We start from the raw sequence: 18,254 nt of genomic DNA, 5'->3' as shown, positions 1-18,254 counted from the left end.
TGTATGGAGAGCACAACCTGAGGAGTGGAGAGGGGGAGGACTAGGGACTCGAGAGGAGGCGTGATCCTGGTCTCGCGCAAAGGTCCATCCCAACTTAAAATGAATACCTTATATTCGGAAGCTTGAATCAGAGTTTTGACAAGTTTTATATTTCGGTTTTTTGTCTCTGCTGTCGATCAGTCACTGCGGTGGGCCTTGTAATTCCAGGTCCACCAAATAGAGAATCAAGCTCGTCAACAGCTCTTGTTAGGTCTTGTCAGAGTTTGTCGTCCGGAAGTGTATGCAGAGTGGGGGATCTCGTATTTTTTGTTACGCGGATCCTGAGGCCGCAAGATGAACCAAAAGTACATGAAAGACTATTTTGGGACGCTCGAGGCTGCAGTCTTGACATCCCCCCCATCCCCTTTTACTGGATTCTTCAAACCTTGCCCCTTAAGTGTGTGTGTGGACTTGGCATCAACCTCGCTCCTATCCCCCGGCACAGGAAACACCATATAGAATTTTATGTCCTTGTTATCCGCGTAAACATGTACAGATAAAATCATATGAGTCGAATGATGGAAGTTTGTGTTCCAGAGGTGACAAGGCTTGGGAACTTCGTCGCCTCGTACATACCATTCGACATGTAGCCTAGAGCCCCATGAATTTCGGCGGGAACCCTATCATATCAAAGAAAAATCACACTGCATAATTAGAAGAATTTTTCGTACAGCGGATCTCTCTCTCCTTCATCAATTTCACGCCAGTCGTATTCCAGGTCCTTTGCCAACGATCGTGCCACTTCCAAACCGCCGTAGAAATGCGAAACGAATGCCAAAGTTCCGTCCATCTGCAGGAGCTCAGTCAGGGAAACGGGTTTCAGCAAGAGAAGAGAACAACAGGATACGTGGAAAAAGGTCACAATCAAAATGAAAGAAGACAGGAAGGAAAAGGAAAGAGAAAACTAAGGGAAAAGCTGTCAACCATCACCAAAACTTACACCAGCGCTAATGCCAGCCGACGTCCAGATCTCGATGGACGACGACGCACTTTCTGGCGCCTCAGATGGGAGACTGCGAACCCATCGGGCCCCATGTTGCCACGATACACCGCGATTCTGTCTAGCGACGTCGTCGAAACGAGACATGTTTGTCGTGGCGCGACGGCCGTTGAGTAAACCTGTAAGAGCGAGGGCGTAGGAACCCGTGCACACCGTTATGATGGCAGTGCTGATGTGAGGAAACACCTTGGGAAGAAAGTCGAGCAAAGGTTGAATGTTGGAAGATTTGCTGCCATCTGAATGAATTCGCGTCAGCCGTGTGCCCACCCCGCCTGGAATGAGTATGACATCGAGAACCGGCTTGTCCGCGCTGGCGGTTGAGCCGAGAGCCTCCAAATAATCTGTGTATGTGGTGTCTGGCTGAAGATACTCATTGAATGTCGTATTGGTTTTACCGTTCGTTTGCGGAAATGCGCCTTCCAGGTCGAATGACCAGTCGGCGGATTTTAGCGCGATGGGTTTGACAGGAACAGGGTCGAGGCTCTCCGAAATGAATTTCAACGAGAGGTTCGGCTGGTGCTTGGATGAGAGCAGGTTGAGGATGTCCAGTGGACCAGCCAAGTCCAATAACTGAAAGCCTGGAAAGATGGGTACGATGAAGTGTAATGGGGTTGAAGCAGCAGCAGCAGCCATGATGGTGACTAAGATCGTAGACGGTATCGTCGACGAAGATCAAGTTGAGAGATCAAGGAAATCCCTGTGGTTCAAGATGGGAGAAAGAGTCTCATACAAGCACAGAGAATTGGGGATCTGGTTGACTTGATATGCCTCAGGGCTGTTGTGTTGTGGCTCACAAAAAAAAGACGAGGATCATCAGAACGGGATGGACTTTCCTGTTCGGGCTGCATTACCGTTTTCGGTCTCGATGAAGCAGCATGTCACTAGGCCGAGAAGAGCTTGACACTGATGACGACCGACGGGCAACGACGAGGAGGAGAGGTAAGAAGGACAGAACTGATACGGAGTGTGTGACTTGCAAATGGGACAGAAAATCAGTCTTTACAATGACAGAATCTGATATACCGCAGAGGGTTTGTATCATGGCTACAGACGAAAACCACAGGAGGACTGACACAGACTACTACTCCCCTTATTTACCTAAGTCAACCGCCTCTGCACAGAGGTGCCTACACCTGTATTGTCACAGAAATACGCAAAAATCCTTAGCCGAATGGTTTAGAGACCCCCTTTTGCCATCGAAGATTACGAAGAGCCTCACCAGCCTCACCGACATCACTACAAGCCAGTCATCCACACCGACCATGCCCAAGAGCTTTCCGTAAACCCCCTTGAAATCCTCTCCCTCTCTCGGTGACCAAGAGGCACACACACAGCACACTGCGTACTCGCTCGAAAGCACACAATACCCCCAGGCTATTACCGCCCAACACTAAAAGCAAAAGGCCCTCACGACCCAAACAGTGTGATGGGCTCCGATGACTATTGATGACTACTCTGCCAAAAATCTACCAGATATTCAACGCCTGCCTTTACCCCAATCAAGGGAAAAGTTGACATTCTACTGAGGTCTATTTTGTCAGTGGACGCCCATGGGCCAATCGCTTCAGTGGTGTCAATCACTTACGAGTACGAGTGTATCGTTGACAAGGCCATCGTCAACTCCACCACCGCAAAGGCTCGACTTCGGATTATAATACCGGATCGTTACTGATTGAAGCGTACCCCAAAAAGGAGACCGACGAGTAACGAAAACGACTCCGCCCAACCTGGGGACGGATCACTCAGTGAGGATCCGGTATGAACTTTTTTCCTCGCATGTCTCTCATCTGACAACTCAGCAACCACCGAAAACGCCAACTCTGTTGTCGACAGCTGACTCTTTCATCGAACATGTGCTCGCCTCCGTTGGATCCCCGGGCCTATCCAGCTTGCATCCCTCTCGTGATTTCCAGCCACACGAACGCCGCACTCGACTTGTCACCCGTTGCTATGAGTTCTCGCCCTTCATCTTCCCCTTATTAATGCACAAGAAGATCCATGACTATCATGATTTGCTTGTACTGTCATTGAAGCGCATTGTCTGCCTGATCCATTGAATTCTCCTTTCATCAATGGCCCACACACGTGGTTGCGTTCTTGAATGCACGATTTTCGGTTTGTTCATTCTTTGGCTTTGTATTTCAATGAATCTAAACCTACGCGCCGCCTTTTTACTATCACCATTTATACTTGGATCGATACACAATCATCGTCAAACTCAGTCCTTCCATGCCTCCACTTTCAGGCAAACCAATCATTTATTGCTCCCGTTATTTCCCATTATTTCAGCGGGTTCTACTTCTTTGGCAGTTGCACCCAAACATACTGACATTCTAGGGTTCACGGTTCCGACGACTCCTGTGGCTCCTCCTGCGATATATCACTTCATGCGGATCTCTCATTTAGCCTTCGAGGACCCTTCCGACAGTTTCTTTCATGGGCAGGGAAAAGAGGCAATACGTCCCCTGTCAACGACTCACACCGCTTATCAGGCTTCCTCCTCTTTGAGGACTTTTACGGATCTGTACCAAGGATTTCTTGGAAACCTCGAATGCCCGTGAGGACCTTTCTGACTCTTCTCGTATCTGTCACATTCCGTGAAGCTGTCCAGCGTGTTCTCTTGAATTGTATAAATTGACTGGGAGGTCCCCTCGTTCGAAAGATTTCTTTTCCTCTTTTCGGCGCATAGACATACCTCAGCTTCAATACAGATACCAATCACTTTTTAAAACGTACACTTTGTTCAGGATGTCTATCACCCCTCCAATGAGTGTTGGTGTCGCCAAGGGGCGGTTCGACTCGAGGTTGGAACCGTACGTACTAGACTGTCTTGCCAGGGTGAAGGCCTACCTTGGGCGAGAGGCAGATGTCGAGCAGGCGGTCGCTGTTTGTGCCCTGGTTGACATGAAGAACGACGCTGGGGACATGCCCCAGTTGGTGACGCCGTCCCCGGAGCCGGCAGGGGCCAGAGACCGTGTTGGGCACCAACACGACAACGACGACGACGGCGGCAACCACGACGGGTCGATCCGGCCCCAGCCTCGTTCGGGCCGGCGCCGGCCACAACCACCACCACCAGCGGCATTGACGTCGGCGGGCGGCGGCAAGGTCAGAAAGGCGCCGCACATGAGGCATCGGTACAGGCCCACTGAGCGATCAGAGGCAAGGTCGTCCGACTCGGACCTCTTCGCGAGGAGGTTCAAGGACGTCATGAACGCGCGGGCCAGCGGGAAGGGCGAGTGGGAGTCGTTCGTCGACGCGCGCCTCCCCCGCGGTGCCGCCGCCGGGGACGCACTGCGGGCCGAGGAGGTGAGGCTGTGCGGCGAGCTGGACATCACGGAGGACGTGTACCGCTGCCAGCGGGCTCGCTTCTTCCTCGGCATCGCCGCCTTCACCGAGGAGGTCCGCCGCCGCCAGGCCCGGGGCATGCTCAGGACGCAGTGGAACATCGGCAAGACGCAGTTCCAGCTCTTTGGCACCATGGACGCCAACAAGTCCAGCAAGGTGTTTGAGCTCTTCCTCGAGCTGGGGTGGGTGCAGCCCGCCAAACAGACGCCGACCTCCCGCGACGCGTACGAGCAGATGTTCCCCCCGGAGCACCGCGACACGCTCCACCGGGAGATGCGCTCGTGGGAACTGGAACACATCACCGACAGCTCACTTCATGTGGTCACGACGTTGTGACGGGTGTTCGTTTTTGTCGGTATTGGGATATTGTTTGGTTTGGGTCGATTTTTTGGGTTGTTTTCGGTCTGGGTTGTGCTTTTACTATGAGCCTAAGTGTCGAATGGGCAGGAGGAAGGACTATTTCAGCTCAGGTCAGGATTGTTTTTTCTGGTGTTTTTTTGGGTCCTAGGTTCTCTTTGTGGTAGTCACAATATCGAATCTTTTCGAACAAGGAAAGGAGAAAAAAGGGGCGGGAAAAAAAAGAGTAAATAGGCAACAAGCGACGAAGGCTGTCGACCAAAAAAAGGTACCTGGGTGTCGAAAGGGAGGGAGGGGAAAGGACTTCTTCCACTCAGTTTAGAATGTAGTTTTGTTTTTGTTTTGTATTGTGTTGATTTTTTTCGGAGGCAGTTACAATATCGAGTCTCTCTTCTCACTGAATCACTCGTAGAGGTACCTTTGCAAAACGCACACGACTGAGTAACCACCTTGGTAAGGAGGAGTTTGGTCGTTATTTACCGTCCTTGTCGTAAATCTGAAGTTGACATCCTCGCTGGGTTCTATCCTGATCTACACCCTAGGGTTCAAGCCCCGTTGACGCCAGCTTTGGCCTCTTGGTTCTTCTCTTCCCGCTCCTCTAGCGCCTTCACCGCGCCTTCCATCTTTCTATATTGCGCCGTGAAAGAGGGGTACAAGAACGGTCTCATGTCGTACCTGTGGTCGTCCGGGCTGTACTGTTCCATGTGCAACCCTGGCGTGAGCGTCGTCTGCTTGTGCCGGTTGATGGCGTAGTAGTAGAAGAACCGACGCACCTTCTCGTAGACGGAACGCGGGGTCATGCTCTCGCCGTGCGCGACGCTGTGCACGTACTGCGGGTCGGAATGAGCACCGTGGTCTTCGGTCGCAATGGTCTCGGGGTCCGGCGGGGGCGCGGTCCAGAGCGGCAGGAGCTTCTCGAACACGCCCCACGGACCGAGACGGTGGATCTTCCGCAGTCGACCCATCACGCTGAGCTCCGCGTATGTCATGCCCATTTCCACCTCATCGGATTGCGTGTGGGAGTCGGCGTTCGTGGTCGGGATGAGTTCAGCCGTAGGCGTCGCGTCGAGGAAGGACTGGAGGAGTGGGAGCTCGAGCTCGTCGCGGGCGTGCGCGAGGAACATGCGCAGGTCAACTTTGGAGATGCCGCCGATCGGGTTGATGTCGGCTGACGAGCAATCATATTTGGTCAGGTAACCACGGAGTTGTTCATCGACGTTGGCCGAGCCGAGGACCAAGAGACCACCGTTGCCCTTCCGTTTGCGGACGCTCGGTAGAAGTTGCGCTGTGCACGGTTAGTGGCCTGACAGGATCGAAATAACACCCAACCTGGTCTTTTCAGGTCTAGAGGAGGGAGAACACGTACCGAAAAAGTACGCGATGACCATGCGTATTCTGGCTTGGATATTCTGTAGCGCGAGACCTTCAGCAGCGTTGGATGAGGTGAAGGAGGGAGCAAAACCGGTCACGGTGGTGAACAGGGTGGTGAGTGCGGAAACAACGGTATCGATACTCAGGTCGAGATGGTACGCTCCGATCGCCCTGGCAAGATCGGCGGCACGAGTGCGGGTTTCTCTGGAGCTGTTTTTGGAACCCATGTAGGTGGTATGGAAGATGAAACTGCATATCTCTTGAGGACTCGAGGGTGTCCAGTCGTCTTCTTGGGCGCAGACTCTACGGCAATCGGAGAGGACGAGTTCGCGAGTGTGTGGCAAGGTCTTTGGCGACGTGATGGCATCATAGACAAGGCGGCACATGGACCAGACTAGGACAGCTGTACTGCATGAATCGACACCACCACTTAAAGCAAGGAAATATCCGGCAGTCCTCGATCTTCTAAGATAGTCCCACATCTTGTCCGACCGTTAGCATACACGCATATACATCTCGAAAAAAATTCAAGAGTATCACTTACCCATAAAGCTGGGGCATATTGAATTTCTTCGGCAGCACTGTGATAGTGAATTGGAATATCAGGCGATGGAGGAATAATAGTACCGGTTTCTTCCAGTGGGGGGTGGCTTAGGCGGATCTCGGCGTGGATTCGAGGATAAGGCTCTGCCTGAGCAGCCTGCAAGTTTCTACTATGGCTGACTCTAAAGCTTCTTACATCCTCAATATCGACGTTGGCAGCTATAAAGGCGTCAGCAACAAATTGCATCGCAGTATGAACGGCAGGACAACGGTCACAGCATGAGGGGGGATCTTACTGATTGTCTCAACGTCATTCAGACTGAATTGACTTCCTTGAGCGAGTAGTCTGCCATTGACGATGATCATCGCACAACCATCATAGTACAAGCGATCACCTGAGCAGCCACGTTGATTGCTATACACGTATATGCCACCGTTTTGCCTTGTCGCTTCTCGAATCAGAGACACACGAGTCTGAAGCTTACGCAACTCATAGTGACTGCCAGAAGAATTGGTGAATATTTCGACTCCATTAAGTCCCATTGGAACGTGGGGTGCAGCGGGAGTGAACAGCTCTTCACAAGTCTCGCAAGCGACCGATGTGTCGATGGTTGTGAGAACTGCATCTCCGAAAGGCACTGTTCGTTGGCCAGTAATGCTCCTTATGGCATCTTCGAGAGGATAGTCCTCGATTTGACGTTGTCGCGTCCAGGGTGTGACTAGCTTTGTCGTAAGCCTCCACGAAACATCCCACAGCATGCCAGCCACAAAGGGCCAATGGACAAATCTAGGAATCACTTACACCATCGACTCTCAAAGTAGTTCCCCTCCTCGCACAGAGCCATCTTAGGCCGGATGAGCAGGATCTTCCTGTTCAGCACAACTAGTGTTGTCGTCAGACTCGGAAAGCTGTGGGAAAAATGCGAAACGGGCAGGACTGGAAACAGTATCACACATGCTCCGAGGTAACTTACTGACACGACAATTGTAGCGAACATTGTTGTGCCTCACCGGCATCCCAATGTCCAGGATGCAGTCATTGACATCTGGGTTACTGATAATCGTGGCTAACGATTCCCAGCAATGGAGGAAGAGATCGCCTTCAAGATAGTGATCGGCACAACCATAGCCGCAGACCTCCAATTCCGGACCGACTCGAAGTTTTGCTCCTGCAGCTTTAGCTTGCCGTATACTCTCAAGGATGCGTTCGGTATTGCCGTCGAAGTCGAGCGCCCACCTGGGACTGTTAGAGCTTGATGAGTCAGGCAGGAGAAGATGACCGACTGGTTGAGAGAACAGCTTGCAACGGTGATTAGCTTACCCATCGTTGCCGGACGTCACGAGACGATCTGAATGTATGATCGGTAGACTGATAAGGAGATATTGGTCTGCGAACCAGGATGATGGTGCTATGTACGGAGTACTGACGAAGCAAAAGATCAGTTATTAGTTGCTTTGATGCCAAGGGCTCAGTGCTCGCTCCCGATAGCCAGATCAAGTCATTGGCGGAGTGTCGTATCCGATAGGCTGGATAATTACATAAGCAATCTGGATCACGTGAGTGGGGTTTCTTTTCCAGTGCTCGTACTCGTACCCCGCGGCTGGGATCAAGGGCTTCAGAGATGCCCGAGGCAGAATGGAAATGTGTGTACGGAGCACAGCACAATGATCATGTAATCGAGGGGAATTCAATCTAGGGCGGGCCCGATACTCGGATTCAACTCAAGTCAGTGATGGAGAAGAGCACGCAAAGAAGATTCCCAAATAGCAAACACCGAACGCCCAATTTCTCATCAATCAACTTCCCCAATCGTTGGCCCGATACTTATCACATTTCTCTCCTTTTTTGTATGTTCCGTTTGTGTTGTACAAGACGTCAATCTTCTTCGTTCCTTGTGTGCTCGTATAGATTTGTGCATTCTCGCATTCCTCCTGGTGTCAAGCATCCCTCCATCTTTGCACCCTCACCGCCGACAACCATGGCTCCTCCACCGCAACCGGAGCTACCACATCCCGCCCATCTGGACCGCGATTCTGCGTTGGGTCGCAAGTTCGGTAAAGAGGTCACCAACTATTTTGGAGGTAATGTTGGACCCAGAATCTTTGCCAGCGGAGCGATGACCACTAAAACACCCCTTACAGGCTCGCCTTTGAATAGACTGTCATTCCTTAGAGAAGATTACGAATTCCTTGCAAAAGCGTTCGCGCACCCTACCACGAAGTTCTTGGTGTTCAAGACCTTGTCTCCTCTGATCAAGTCACCCACCGAGATTCATTATGCCACTTATGACGATATCAAGTCCCTCGTCCCTTCGAACCCGTTTGAGAAATCGGAGAAAGAAACATTGGAGGACTTTGACTCCCGGGTGGACACGCCGCAGTTGGTTTTCTTAGGTGTCGACGAGAGTGTGAAGGATGGCTTGAATTTCAGACATTTCTGCGGGGCTCCGCATTGGGCGATCGATATTACGCCAAAGCCGACGTACGAAAAGGAGGCAAACGAACTGAACGAAAAGTTTTTGGCGTCAGGGCTGAAATTCAGCGAGGGAATGAGAGCCATGAGTTTCCCTGCTGACGTTGGTGAGTCTCTACAGATCTACTTTTTTATTTGGTTGCGATCAGGTTATTGTGCTGACCTTGCTCTTTAGCCGCTGAGTACGCTCAAGGACGACATTATCTTGATTGGAACTTTCGCAATACTTACTGCGGCACCTGTGGACACAAGACGCTTTCCGTACATGCTGGGGGTAAACGAGTATGCCCGCCAAAGGACAAAGCCAGAAACCCACCAGAAAGAGATGCCTGTTCGACTCGCACGACACTGTCGAACCTCACATTCCCCCGAACTGATCCGACTATTATAGTGGCGGTCCTTAGTCATGACAGCAAGCGATTGCTCCTCGGCCGCCAGAAACGATGGCCTCCGTATTGGTTCTCGACGTTAGCGGGATTTATCGAGCCCGCTGAAAGTGTTGAGGACGCTGTGCGCAGAGAAGTCTGGGAAGAAAGTGGTGTTATCTTGTCCCGGGTGTTGATACACTCTACGCAACCCTGGCCATACCCTGCCAACCTCATGATCGGTGCCATCGCACAGGTGGCAAGCCCCGAAGACGAGGAGATCAAGCTTGAACACGACCCAGAGTTGGAGATGGCAAAGTGGTTCAGTTTGGAAGAGATTCAGGAGGCGTTGAAGAACGGCACCAGTGGGCTGGGTGAAGACGCTCCGAAAGAATATAAGGAGGGCAATCTGAGATTACCACCGCCAACTGCTATCGCGAACCAATTGATAACGGCTGTCGTTCAGGGCGGCTTCCTCGAAGGTGTAACGCCGCTGGCGACAGCTAACAAGCTGTGAGTATAACCTTGTCAACATCTGGATTTTGGATCTGTCGACAGATAGCGCTGAAGTTTAGAACCCTCATCTTGAGTTACTAGGTCTGATCAGAAATAGGTCATGATAGAAACTGAACAATCCGACCAGCTTTATTGACTGTCCTTTCGAAATAAGTTTTGTCCGCCTGGTAGAAATCTTACGATGAATCGGCTGCTGGTAATCGGGACAATATTCCCACATGCCCGAAGGTGCAAGAAATTCAGACTGAAGCTCATAGATGAATGGGAGGAAATAGATACTCCCAAGACTTAAAACTTGGTCAAGATTCCTCCTCACCTTCTTGCTTCTTGATTCCCACAACGACAAAGTTTCTTGGACTGTGCTTGTAATCAAACACGATGTCAACCCAGCAATCTTCCACACAAGGCTGCTCTCTGAGGTACAGCCACCGATCCGTGACGATGATACTTTCAACCACCCCGGCGCTGAACGCCATCAGACTCCAGATGATGGCGAGATGTTTCTTCGCATAACCCCAATCGCGTTCATACTGGTCAATGATCTCATCAGTCACGCCCTTTGTGCGTTCGGCGATCATCGCACCGTCGACCGGATCCTGTGTCAGCTTCGCCAGCGCTCCGTGAACATACGCCTTGAAACTTGTAAAGCATTGTTTCCGCAGCGAACCGACAATCAGCGGCGTACCGCTTTCGTCTCGGCCGGTTATGCTCCCTCCTGCGGCTGCGTGCGCAGGGTCATCGCATTGTTTAACCACACCCACATCGAGAAGAATCCTCTGAAGGAGGGTGCGGTAGAAGTGGCGACGGAAAAATGCCTCGCAGTCGTCTGGACCCCAGTTGTACGGTGCTTGAACTGCCATCATGCGTGCCGTGATGTTTAACTTGACACCAACACCACCGCCGTCGGCGTGTGGGAAGGTCTCGAGTGTCCGGGACATTGGGAAGCCGTGAGGGTCGTGCGCGTTGCCGGTGGCCTCGAGTCGGGGGTGGTTGGGCCGGAGTCGTGGGAGTTTGTAGGTTGCTGGACCGAGGCGTTCAGTAAGGAGATTGTAGCAACATCCTATGATGGCTGTGGCGGCGACTGAAGGGTTGAGGATCAGAGAACGCAAGCCGTGGTGAGAGAGGTTACCGCAGGAGTGGAGAGATACGACCATTGCTTTTGGTTTGAAATCGGGAGTGAGATTACGATTGGAATGAACGGAACGGTCGAGGTCGCAGCAATGGATAGTCTCGACCTTGTCAGTTATAGCGTCGTTCTCGGTGGTTTTAGTGTCATCAGAGGGTTTCGCATTCATGTCTAGTGTGGTAGAAGTGAGGATGTCCTCAAGATACCCGTCTTGAACGTCGTGTTCGATGTAGGTCATTGACCCCTTGCCAGGGCCGGATAGTTTATATGTGACGTTAGGTTCGGCGAGGCTCGCATCAAGTATCGGATCAAGTTGAAATTTTGCTTGCTCTGGTGGTGGAGTAGGCATACCGTTGTTCATGGCAAGTTGGCGTTTGTAGTCTTTCTTGTTACGCATGACCTTCTCCTTCTTAGCCAGCTTTGCATGAACATCCATACCTCTAGCACCAACAATATTATGGTGGCGTTTTTCGATTGCAATGATATGCTGGTTGTAAGGAGGCGTTGCAAGGGTCCTGCCGAGGTAGTTTTGGCCTGAACCAAAGTCGACAACAGAGACAGGTTCTCCGAGTCGTTCTGAGACCTCTGCAGACAGACTACCTACATAAGCGGCAAAATTGGTGACTTCATGGGCCTTCTTGGTTTTCATGCCAACCGCGATATGTCGTGGCATATCAGCGATGTGTTCTGATACCGGGTGAAAGGTTCGCTGAAGACTGTGTCTGCGGATCGTATCGACGTATTCCAACAAAGACCGTGGAGGGGTATCGGTAGACTCTGTTTGATTGCCATCGCTCTCAAATTTTGAGAGGTCTGCACGCATGAGAAGATCTAACACTTCGTCGATTGTTACCCGTTCAAACCAATTGCGCCATTCTTGTGGCAACACATAGGTATACAAGTCTGGCTCCCGAGTGAGGAAGTCCAGAATATGTACACCGCCGCAAAGATTCCGGAAGAGATCTGAGCCTGTGGCAAAGGAGAGAAGAGATTCAACATATTCATCCTCTGACTTCCAAACATCGTGCAGGGGAAGCCCGCGGCGGTTTGGTGACGGAAACTGCCCTTCCACAGACATTGGACACATGAATCACTTGCAAGACCACTGAGCTCAAGCGTGGAGACCGAACTTGAAGCAGTAGCTTCTTTTATCACCTCGCATATGTTCTTTTGACGTCCAGGTCTCGGCCGAAATTCAGAAGCAGAGATGAAGGAGGTCGAAGAGCCAGTCTCGCAGTACAACTGTTTAAAAACACCCATCAAACAGCAACTACCAACTTGTCCTCACCTCCCTTCAAAGGCTCCAATCAATAAAGAAGAAGACATTGCCCGTGCAAATGGTTGAGAGGCGGTATGGAGTACTGAACAAAAAATTAATGATCACGGTTCCGTCTTATGTACTCTACCGTAGATTATGTTTAAGCATACAGCCCATGACCGACAACACGACGGAGTCAGGAATGTAGAGTACAGATACCATTCAACGATCTCCCCCATTGATCGATCATATTTGCTGCCATTTGGCCTTATGTTTCACGCCCGCGCCAAAACAGCGCCTAGACTCGTTGCGTAGGATAGTCCAATACCTTTGGTCTATCTCTTCTACCTACGTAGTAAGCAAGCCACCGGTGGAGTCGTTTTGCACAGGTGGCTGCTGGCACAAAAATTCGATCTCAAACGCATTTCGTTCGCTAAGCGTTCGTACAGTTCTGCCAACACCATCTACTCCGCGTAACAGCGCGCGAAGTTCACTTCCAAATTCACCTTGTCTTTCCTTGACGTAGCGTCCATGAACGCTCAATACTTCTCCAATCCACCTCAGAGTGAATTCAAGATGAGGCCTGGTCTCCATTTGCTGGGCCAAAAGCATCAATAGTCGACCAAGGTATACCCTAGGAAGTTCACGAACCAAGAGTGATATGGCTTCAAAGGGTACAGACTCGTAAACCTTTCTCAGAAGGGGTCGATCGTTTAATCTGAACGCCATAATCAGTGCCTTTAGATAGTCTGGTTCTGTCTGGCTTATGAGCGCTCGAATGTTCTGCGGAGTAACATCGATATCGAGGTCGAATGGGTCAAAGTCGTCCATGCCAGCACTATCGAGACTGTAGATGAGTAGTCCTTCAGTACTCGCTGCACAAAAGCTCCTGCCAGTCGGCGCGAATTCGATGCTGGTAACCCTGACTTCCGTTCGGAGAGTTCTGGCTGTAGCGTCCTTTCCTCTCTTGACTCCTGGCAAGCTCTTGTCAATACGATCCTCGAGATCACTTGCTTCGCCTTCAGTATCTATCATATCTTGCGGAAGACCATTCGACATTATGGCAGCAGAGTTGAGGAACTCTTGAGTCCCGTCGAGACTCAAATTGACGGAGACTGTAAATTTTTTGATGAGAGTAAGAGTTGTGACTGAATAAAGACAGATGTATTTGCTGTTCCCTGCAGCAAGCAAGCAGCTTCCATCCGCAGAATACGTGATTGTGTTGAAAGATTTGGTCCCAGGTGTCGAGGCTGCGGTTCTCCGAGATGTCAAGGTACGACCGCCACTCACATCCCGCCGCCCATCGAGCCCGGACTCTTGTATCGACGTACTCAGACTCCAGAAAGTGAGTGAGCCATCCAGAGTTGACGCAGCAATTTGAGCGGAGTCTGGGCGAATGGCGATGCACAACAGATCAGACGTCAGTTGTAAGACTTCTGATGTTTGTGACCTATCAAAGATGGACCAGACGCGAATAGTATGGTCCCATGACCCTGATACCAAATAGCGTCCATCTGGAGTAAAAGCCAGTGTAGAGATTGGGCCTTCGTGGCCAGAAAGTTGATCGAGAAGAGCACCAGTCTGTACTGACCAAAGGTGGATGTCGAAGGAGTCGTGGGATGCTGCACAGACGACCTCAGCAGACGGGTCGATTGCTAGGCAAGAGAAAGGAAGTCGTGTTGGGGCTGTAAAGGTTCGGAAATTTCGATACCTTAGCATGTCCCAGGCACGGACAGAACCGTCTAGAGAGGACGTGAAAAGAATATTGCCTCGTTTTGAGTATACTGAAGCTGTGACTGCTGAGGTGTGCTCGGTAAATGTTGCAATATGAAAGCCAGAGGAGATGTCCCAAATTTTGATAAGGCCATCATCAGCCCCTGTGATAATTCGAGTTGAATCAGGAGAATATGACAAGGTCGTAAGCGAATCCAAATGTGAAGACTGTTTCAGAATGTTGGATTCTGATGCGTGCTCCCAAACCAGGAGTTGACCAGTCTTGGATGATGCCAGTGCCAGCCATTCACCGGACTTGTTGACAGCCACCGCAGAGATGGGAGAAGATGCCATAGAAAGGCTGTGGATGTTGGAGAAGGATGGGATCTCATACAAGGAGAATAGACCGTTGTCGAAACAAACTGTTAGCAGGTTGGTTGAGGGGTGATAGGAAGCGCATTTTAGTTTTGCATTTTGCATGAAATAGTCCCTCTGCACAATGCGCCATCTCTCGTCTGCATACTCTGTGGGCTCCTCGCCATCCGACTGCGGTCTAGGAACGAAGCCCCATCGGAAGAGAGCACCATCCTCGCTGACAGTAAAAATACTCTCCTGGTCGGCCGAGAACCACACGTTTCTCACTTGTTGCCTATGTCCAGAGAGCACTGTGGGTTCGAAGCCTTCCTCAGGGTCCAGACTCCATACTCGCGCGGTCAGGTCCTTTGAGGTACTCAGGAAGAAGCGCGAATCTCCTGACCAGCTAAGATGCCTCACTACATCGAAATGCCCACCGTACTCGCGGTGAAGGATAAACGGCGCAAATTCGAGATCCCCGGCGGCATCGCTGCTTGGTGTCGAGGGAGTCCTCCACGCTTGTATTTTTCTTCCTAGTCCGACGACAAAATGCCGCCCATCGGGGGAAAAGGCTAGGGCCGTGACAGGAGTCTTGAAGGAGAAGTGGTATATGGCGAGTCGCCTCGGCAGGATCGACAGAATCGCTCGACCATCTTCGTCAATGGTTAGAAGTAGGTTTCCGTCTGGAGTCAGGTCTAGATGGACGATGTTCTTGCGATGAGCGAAAGGGAGGGTGTAGCTGGTGTTTCTATGGGAATGAAGATCAATATTCTGCTCTGTTACAGCCCAGACAAATACATACTTTGTCAGATTGAATACCGAGACTCTGTTGCCCACGGGCGACAACAGAGAATTGCCATCTGGTGTGAAGACAAGATTCCCTCGGCCATATATGGTGCCCAAGAGATTGGAAAACTGTTGACTTGTCAGCGCTTCCGTGGCATACCACCTCCAATCAAGACACTTACTCGAAAGTCCGTCTTCATGGTCTCATTATGTCTGAAACAAAATTGTCGCACTGTTCATGCCCTCATGCACAAGATCAACTGCGGCGTAGAAAAAAGTTGTCGGAGAAAAAGGCGACATACTCCGGCGCTAACGTTCTCTGGTTAGGCGAGTCTGGGGGGAGTACTTGGTCTTGATCGATCCCAAAGAGCCAGTTTCAGGGGCCACCGACTTTCAACTTGCCTGCGATTTTTGTGAGGAAAGTGCAACGACCCCTAATTTATTCAACCGAGTAGTATCTTCTACTAGTCCAGCAACTCTCCATCATCTTCTCCTCGAATTTATCTCCTTGTTGCTTTCATCGCGGTCTCATCGCCTACAGTCTGAATTGAACAAGTCACCATGGCACCTCCACCTGCAGAATCCGCCGCCTCGCCCATTGGCATTGCGAATCTGCCCAACCAGCGACACAAGATTGTCGCGAAGAGAGGAGCTGCTTTCACGATCATGGTAATACTCTCCTCATGCCAAGAAGAGTGTAACTGACTCAGAATCAGGTTGCGGGAGAATCAGGCTTGGGAAAGACCACCTTCATCAACACTCTCTTCTCAACAACCATTAAAAACTACCAAGACCACAAGAGACGACATGCTAAGCAGGTCGACAAGACGGTCGAGATTGAGATCACAAAGGCAGAATTAGAAGAGAAATTCTTCAAGGGTATATTTGCTTGATCTTCTGTACGATCATGGTGCTGACTGAAACAGTGCGCTTGACCGTAATTGACACACCTGGATTCGGCGACTATGTCAACAACCGAGACTCCTGGATGCCCATCATCGAGTTCCTTGACGATCAGCACGAATCATACATGCTGCAAGAGCAGCAACCTCGCCGACAAGATAAGATTGATCTCCGTGTCCATGCCTGTCTTTACTTCATTCGTCCTACAGGACATACCTTGAAGCCTCTGGACATCGAAGTCATGAAGCGGCTGTGCACCCGTGTCAACTTGATCCCTGTCATTGCTAAGGCCGATACCCTCTCTCCTGCCGACCTCGCGCGCTTCAAGCAGAGGGTCCGAGCCGTTATTGAAGCGCAAGGCATCAAGATTTACCAGCCTCCAGTTGAGGACGATGATGAGGCTGCTGCACAGCATGCGCGTGCTTTAATGGCCGCTATGCCATTTGCAGTGATTGGTAGCGAGAAGGATGTCAAAACGACCGATGGTCGGATTGTGAAAGGTCGACAGTATGCCTGGGGTGTCGCTGAGGTTGAGAACGAAGAACACTGTGACTTCAAGAAGCTTCGCTCTATCTTGATTCGCACCCACATGCTTGATCTGATCCACACTACCGAAGAGAATCACTATGAAGCCTACCGTGCTCAGCAAATGGAGACGCGGAAGTTCGGCGAGGCCAGACCAAGAAAACTGGACAATCCCAAGTTCAAGGAAGAAGAGGAAGCTCTCCGGAAGCGATTCACGGAACAAGTCAAGGTGGAAGAACAGAGATTCAGGGCTTGGGAACAGAAGCTGATCGCAGAGAGAGATCGCCTGAACAAGGACTTGGAATCAACTCACGCCGCTATCAAGCAGTTGGAACAAGAACTCGAACAGATGCAAGGCAGTGCAGTCCGAAGCCATGGACGTCGCTAAAGTTTTGGTTGATTGACTTGAAAAGCTCTGGGCGATGTTTCCCGTTGGGACAATGGACTCGGGTAGTTCTCTGTGTCTCATACAGACTGAAAATTGTCGTGGGAGGTGTACAGGAGCATCAAGCGGTTTGTGATTAGCAAGCAGTGGCTACGAAATACCTTTTTTCTAATGTCGAAGTTTGGCTCTATCTTTCATTTCGAGGGTGGCCACCGAGAGTAGCAATCCAACAAATTTTTCTCTCACAAAAGTAATGTTCTATACGGCTGCCTCTTTCAATTGTCTCGTGATATGCCCATTCGCACCTCGTCCTCCCATAGGATCATGATTCTGTCCTTGCCCTTGACGTGCCTTTTCCTGCTCCGCCACGGCGCGGTCCACATCGGCAAACCCCTCGTCTACATCTACCCCTTCACCCTGCGCCATACCCATCCAAGCCTTCATCTTGTCCCGCTTGAACTCCTCGAAGTCCCATTCTTTCGGCTCGAGGGTATCTTCCCCCTCGTCCCACACGTACGTTTCGGCCTCGACATCTTTTTCAAGGACATGCGCGGAGGAGTCCGTGGGAGCCATCTCGTCGAGCCCAACGTCCTTTAGGACCTGCACCCGGACTTGGCGTCGGACGTACTGATCCCCTTCGAAGATGTCGAGTCTGTAGAGGTCGGCGGACGTCAGGCCCGTCACGAGGCTACCACGGACACACGCGGCCGTCGTCGATACACTGTCGCCGGGCGAAGGCAATATGGCAGGGTAGTCCGCGTTACGGACGCGATGGCGCGTGTAGGATTTCAACAGGGCAGGACGGACCGTCAGACGAGAGGCCTGCGATTCGGAAGGGTTGTGTGTTCCATTGATCACGCGGTGAAGAACGCCGGGGGCCATCAACGTGCCTGTGGTAGGAGGGATAGATGCAATGTCAGGTGTTTCATGTCTCAGTGAAAGGATGCGTGCGTGTCTAGGTATCTAGACGCATGAACGTACCGTAGAAAAAGGCCGTGTGTGTATCTGAGTCGGCCATGCTTCGTAAGGACTCGTACTAAGAACAAGGTAAAAGAAAGTTGTTTACGCCGATTCCAAGGCTATACAAAAAAACAAAAAAAATCTTGGGGATCGGGAATGCGACTGGTGAGGATGGTTCTGCCGGTGGAATTGCGTTCTAGAAATTGTGTAGGGAGGGGACTGCTAGCCTATT

At 51.0% G+C, this 18,254-nt stretch overlaps 7 protein-coding genes across 8 annotated transcripts; 2 read left to right on the top strand and 5 right to left on the bottom strand.

Moving 5' to 3' along the window:
• Nucleotides 1-289: 289 nt before the first annotated feature.
• On the bottom strand, nucleotides 290-1,808 carry PV06_01647 (uncharacterized protein). The gene is made up of 2 exons (XM_016402264.1): nucleotides 980-1,808; nucleotides 290-829 (listed from the first exon to the last, which is right to left on the bottom strand). Exons 1-2 carry the CDS (start codon nucleotides 1,670-1,672, stop codon nucleotides 692-694), a joined length of 831 nt encoding a protein of 276 aa, XP_016266161.1. The 5' UTR covers nucleotides 1,673-1,808; the 3' UTR covers nucleotides 290-691.
• Nucleotides 1,809-5,099: 3,291 nt separating this feature from the next.
• Nucleotides 5,100-7,988, bottom strand: PV06_01646 (NAD+ synthetase). The gene is made up of 7 exons (XM_016402263.1): nucleotides 7,943-7,988; nucleotides 7,633-7,895; nucleotides 7,461-7,541; nucleotides 6,955-7,377; nucleotides 6,660-6,877; nucleotides 6,111-6,597; nucleotides 5,100-6,029 (listed from the first exon to the last, which is right to left on the bottom strand). The coding sequence occupies exons 1-7, from the start codon at nucleotides 7,981-7,983 to the stop codon at nucleotides 5,290-5,292; spliced, it is 2,253 nt and encodes a 750-aa protein (XP_016266160.1). The 5' UTR covers nucleotides 7,984-7,988; the 3' UTR covers nucleotides 5,100-5,289.
• A 495-nt stretch (nucleotides 7,989-8,483) lies between these two features.
• PV06_01645 lies at nucleotides 8,484-10,310 on the top strand. 2 transcript variants are annotated; one of them, XM_016402261.1, is made up of 4 exons: nucleotides 8,484-8,740; nucleotides 8,801-9,238; nucleotides 9,307-10,009; nucleotides 10,110-10,310. In XM_016402261.1, exons 1-4 carry the CDS (start codon nucleotides 8,509-8,511, stop codon nucleotides 10,114-10,116), a joined length of 1,380 nt encoding a protein of 459 aa, XP_016266158.1. In that variant the 5' UTR covers nucleotides 8,484-8,508; the 3' UTR covers nucleotides 10,117-10,310. The 2 variants fall into 2 exon arrangements, with proteins under 2 accessions (XP_016266158.1, XP_016266159.1); XM_016402262.1 differs by having other exon boundaries at nucleotides 9,307-10,310.
• A 1-nt stretch (nucleotide 10,311) lies between these two features.
• Nucleotides 10,312-12,310, bottom strand: PV06_01644 (uncharacterized protein; the record flags this gene model as incomplete). Its single annotated transcript, XM_016402260.1, has 1 exon — nucleotides 10,312-12,310. Exon 1 carries the CDS (start codon nucleotides 12,223-12,225, stop codon nucleotides 10,312-10,314), a length of 1,914 nt encoding a protein of 637 aa, XP_016266157.1. The 5' UTR covers nucleotides 12,226-12,310.
• Nucleotides 12,311-12,634: 324 nt separating this feature from the next.
• PV06_01643 (uncharacterized protein) lies at nucleotides 12,635-15,480 on the bottom strand. Its single transcript, XM_016402259.1, has 3 exons — nucleotides 15,432-15,480; nucleotides 15,266-15,378; nucleotides 12,635-15,211 (listed from the first exon to the last, which is right to left on the bottom strand). The coding sequence occupies exons 1-3, from the start codon at nucleotides 15,447-15,449 to the stop codon at nucleotides 12,745-12,747; spliced, it is 2,598 nt and encodes an 865-aa protein (XP_016266156.1). The 5' UTR covers nucleotides 15,450-15,480; the 3' UTR covers nucleotides 12,635-12,744.
• A 155-nt stretch (nucleotides 15,481-15,635) lies between these two features.
• Nucleotides 15,636-17,316, top strand: PV06_01642 (uncharacterized protein). The gene is made up of 3 exons (XM_016402258.1): nucleotides 15,636-15,918; nucleotides 15,966-16,128; nucleotides 16,176-17,316. Exons 1-3 carry the CDS (start codon nucleotides 15,811-15,813, stop codon nucleotides 17,063-17,065), a joined length of 1,161 nt encoding a protein of 386 aa, XP_016266155.1. The 5' UTR covers nucleotides 15,636-15,810; the 3' UTR covers nucleotides 17,066-17,316.
• A 4-nt stretch (nucleotides 17,317-17,320) lies between these two features.
• Nucleotides 17,321-18,080, bottom strand: PV06_01641 (uncharacterized protein; the record flags this gene model as incomplete). Its single annotated transcript, XM_016402257.1, has 2 exons — nucleotides 17,321-17,952; nucleotides 18,044-18,080. The coding sequence occupies 2 exons, from the start codon at nucleotides 18,078-18,080 to the stop codon at nucleotides 17,321-17,323; spliced, it is 669 nt and encodes a 222-aa protein (XP_016266154.1).
• Nucleotides 18,081-18,254: the final 174 nt, after the last annotated feature.

Source organism: Exophiala oligosperma (genome assembly GCF_000835515.1).
Source record: "Exophiala oligosperma strain CBS 72588 unplaced genomic scaffold supercont1.2, whole genome shotgun sequence".
NCBI classification, from domain to species: Eukaryota; Fungi; Ascomycota; class Eurotiomycetes; order Chaetothyriales; family Herpotrichiellaceae; genus Exophiala; species Exophiala oligosperma.
This window is presented reverse-complemented; position numbering and strand designations above follow the sequence as displayed.

Bases quoted from the DNA above. Each gene is read 5' to 3' on its own strand.
- PV06_01645 (XM_016402261.1), top strand. From the start codon at position 8,509: ATGTTCCGTTTGTGTTGTACAAGACGTCAATCTTCTTCGTTCCTTGTG. The intron at 8,741-8,800 runs GTAATGTTGGAC...CACCCCTTACAG, and splicing joins GGTCACCAACTATTTTGGAG to GCTCGCCTTTGAATAGACTG. The intron at 9,239-9,306 runs GTGAGTCTCTAC...CTTGCTCTTTAG, and splicing joins GAGTTTCCCTGCTGACGTTG to CCGCTGAGTACGCTCAAGGA.
- PV06_01647 (XM_016402264.1), bottom strand. From the start codon at position 1,672: ATGGCTGCTGCTGCTGCTTCAACCCCATTACACTTCATCGTACCCATC. The intron at 830-979 runs GTAAGTTTTGGT...GAGCTCCTGCAG, and splicing joins CGGCTGGCATTAGCGCTGGT to ATGGACGGAACTTTGGCATT.
- PV06_01643 (XM_016402259.1), bottom strand. The intron at 15,212-15,265 runs GTATGTATTTGT...TCATTCCCATAG, and splicing joins TCGGTATTCAATCTGACAAA to AAACACCAGCTACACCCTCC.
- PV06_01646 (XM_016402263.1), bottom strand. From the start codon at position 7,983: ATGGGTAAGCTAATCACCGTTGCAAGCTGTTCTCTCAACCA. The intron at 7,378-7,460 runs GTAAGTGATTCC...CGACAAAGCTAG, and splicing joins CTACTTTGAGAGTCGATGGT to TCACACCCTGGACGCGACAA. The intron at 6,598-6,659 runs GTAAGTGATACT...CGGTCGGACAAG, and splicing joins AATATGCCCCAGCTTTATGG to ATGTGGGACTATCTTAGAAG.
- PV06_01642 (XM_016402258.1), top strand. From the start codon at position 15,811: ATGGCACCTCCACCTGCAGAATCCGCCGCCTCGCCCATTGGCATTGCG. The intron at 15,919-15,965 runs GTAATACTCTCC...ACTCAGAATCAG, and splicing joins GAGCTGCTTTCACGATCATG to GTTGCGGGAGAATCAGGCTT. The intron at 16,129-16,175 runs GTATATTTGCTT...TGACTGAAACAG, and splicing joins AGAAGAGAAATTCTTCAAGG to TGCGCTTGACCGTAATTGAC.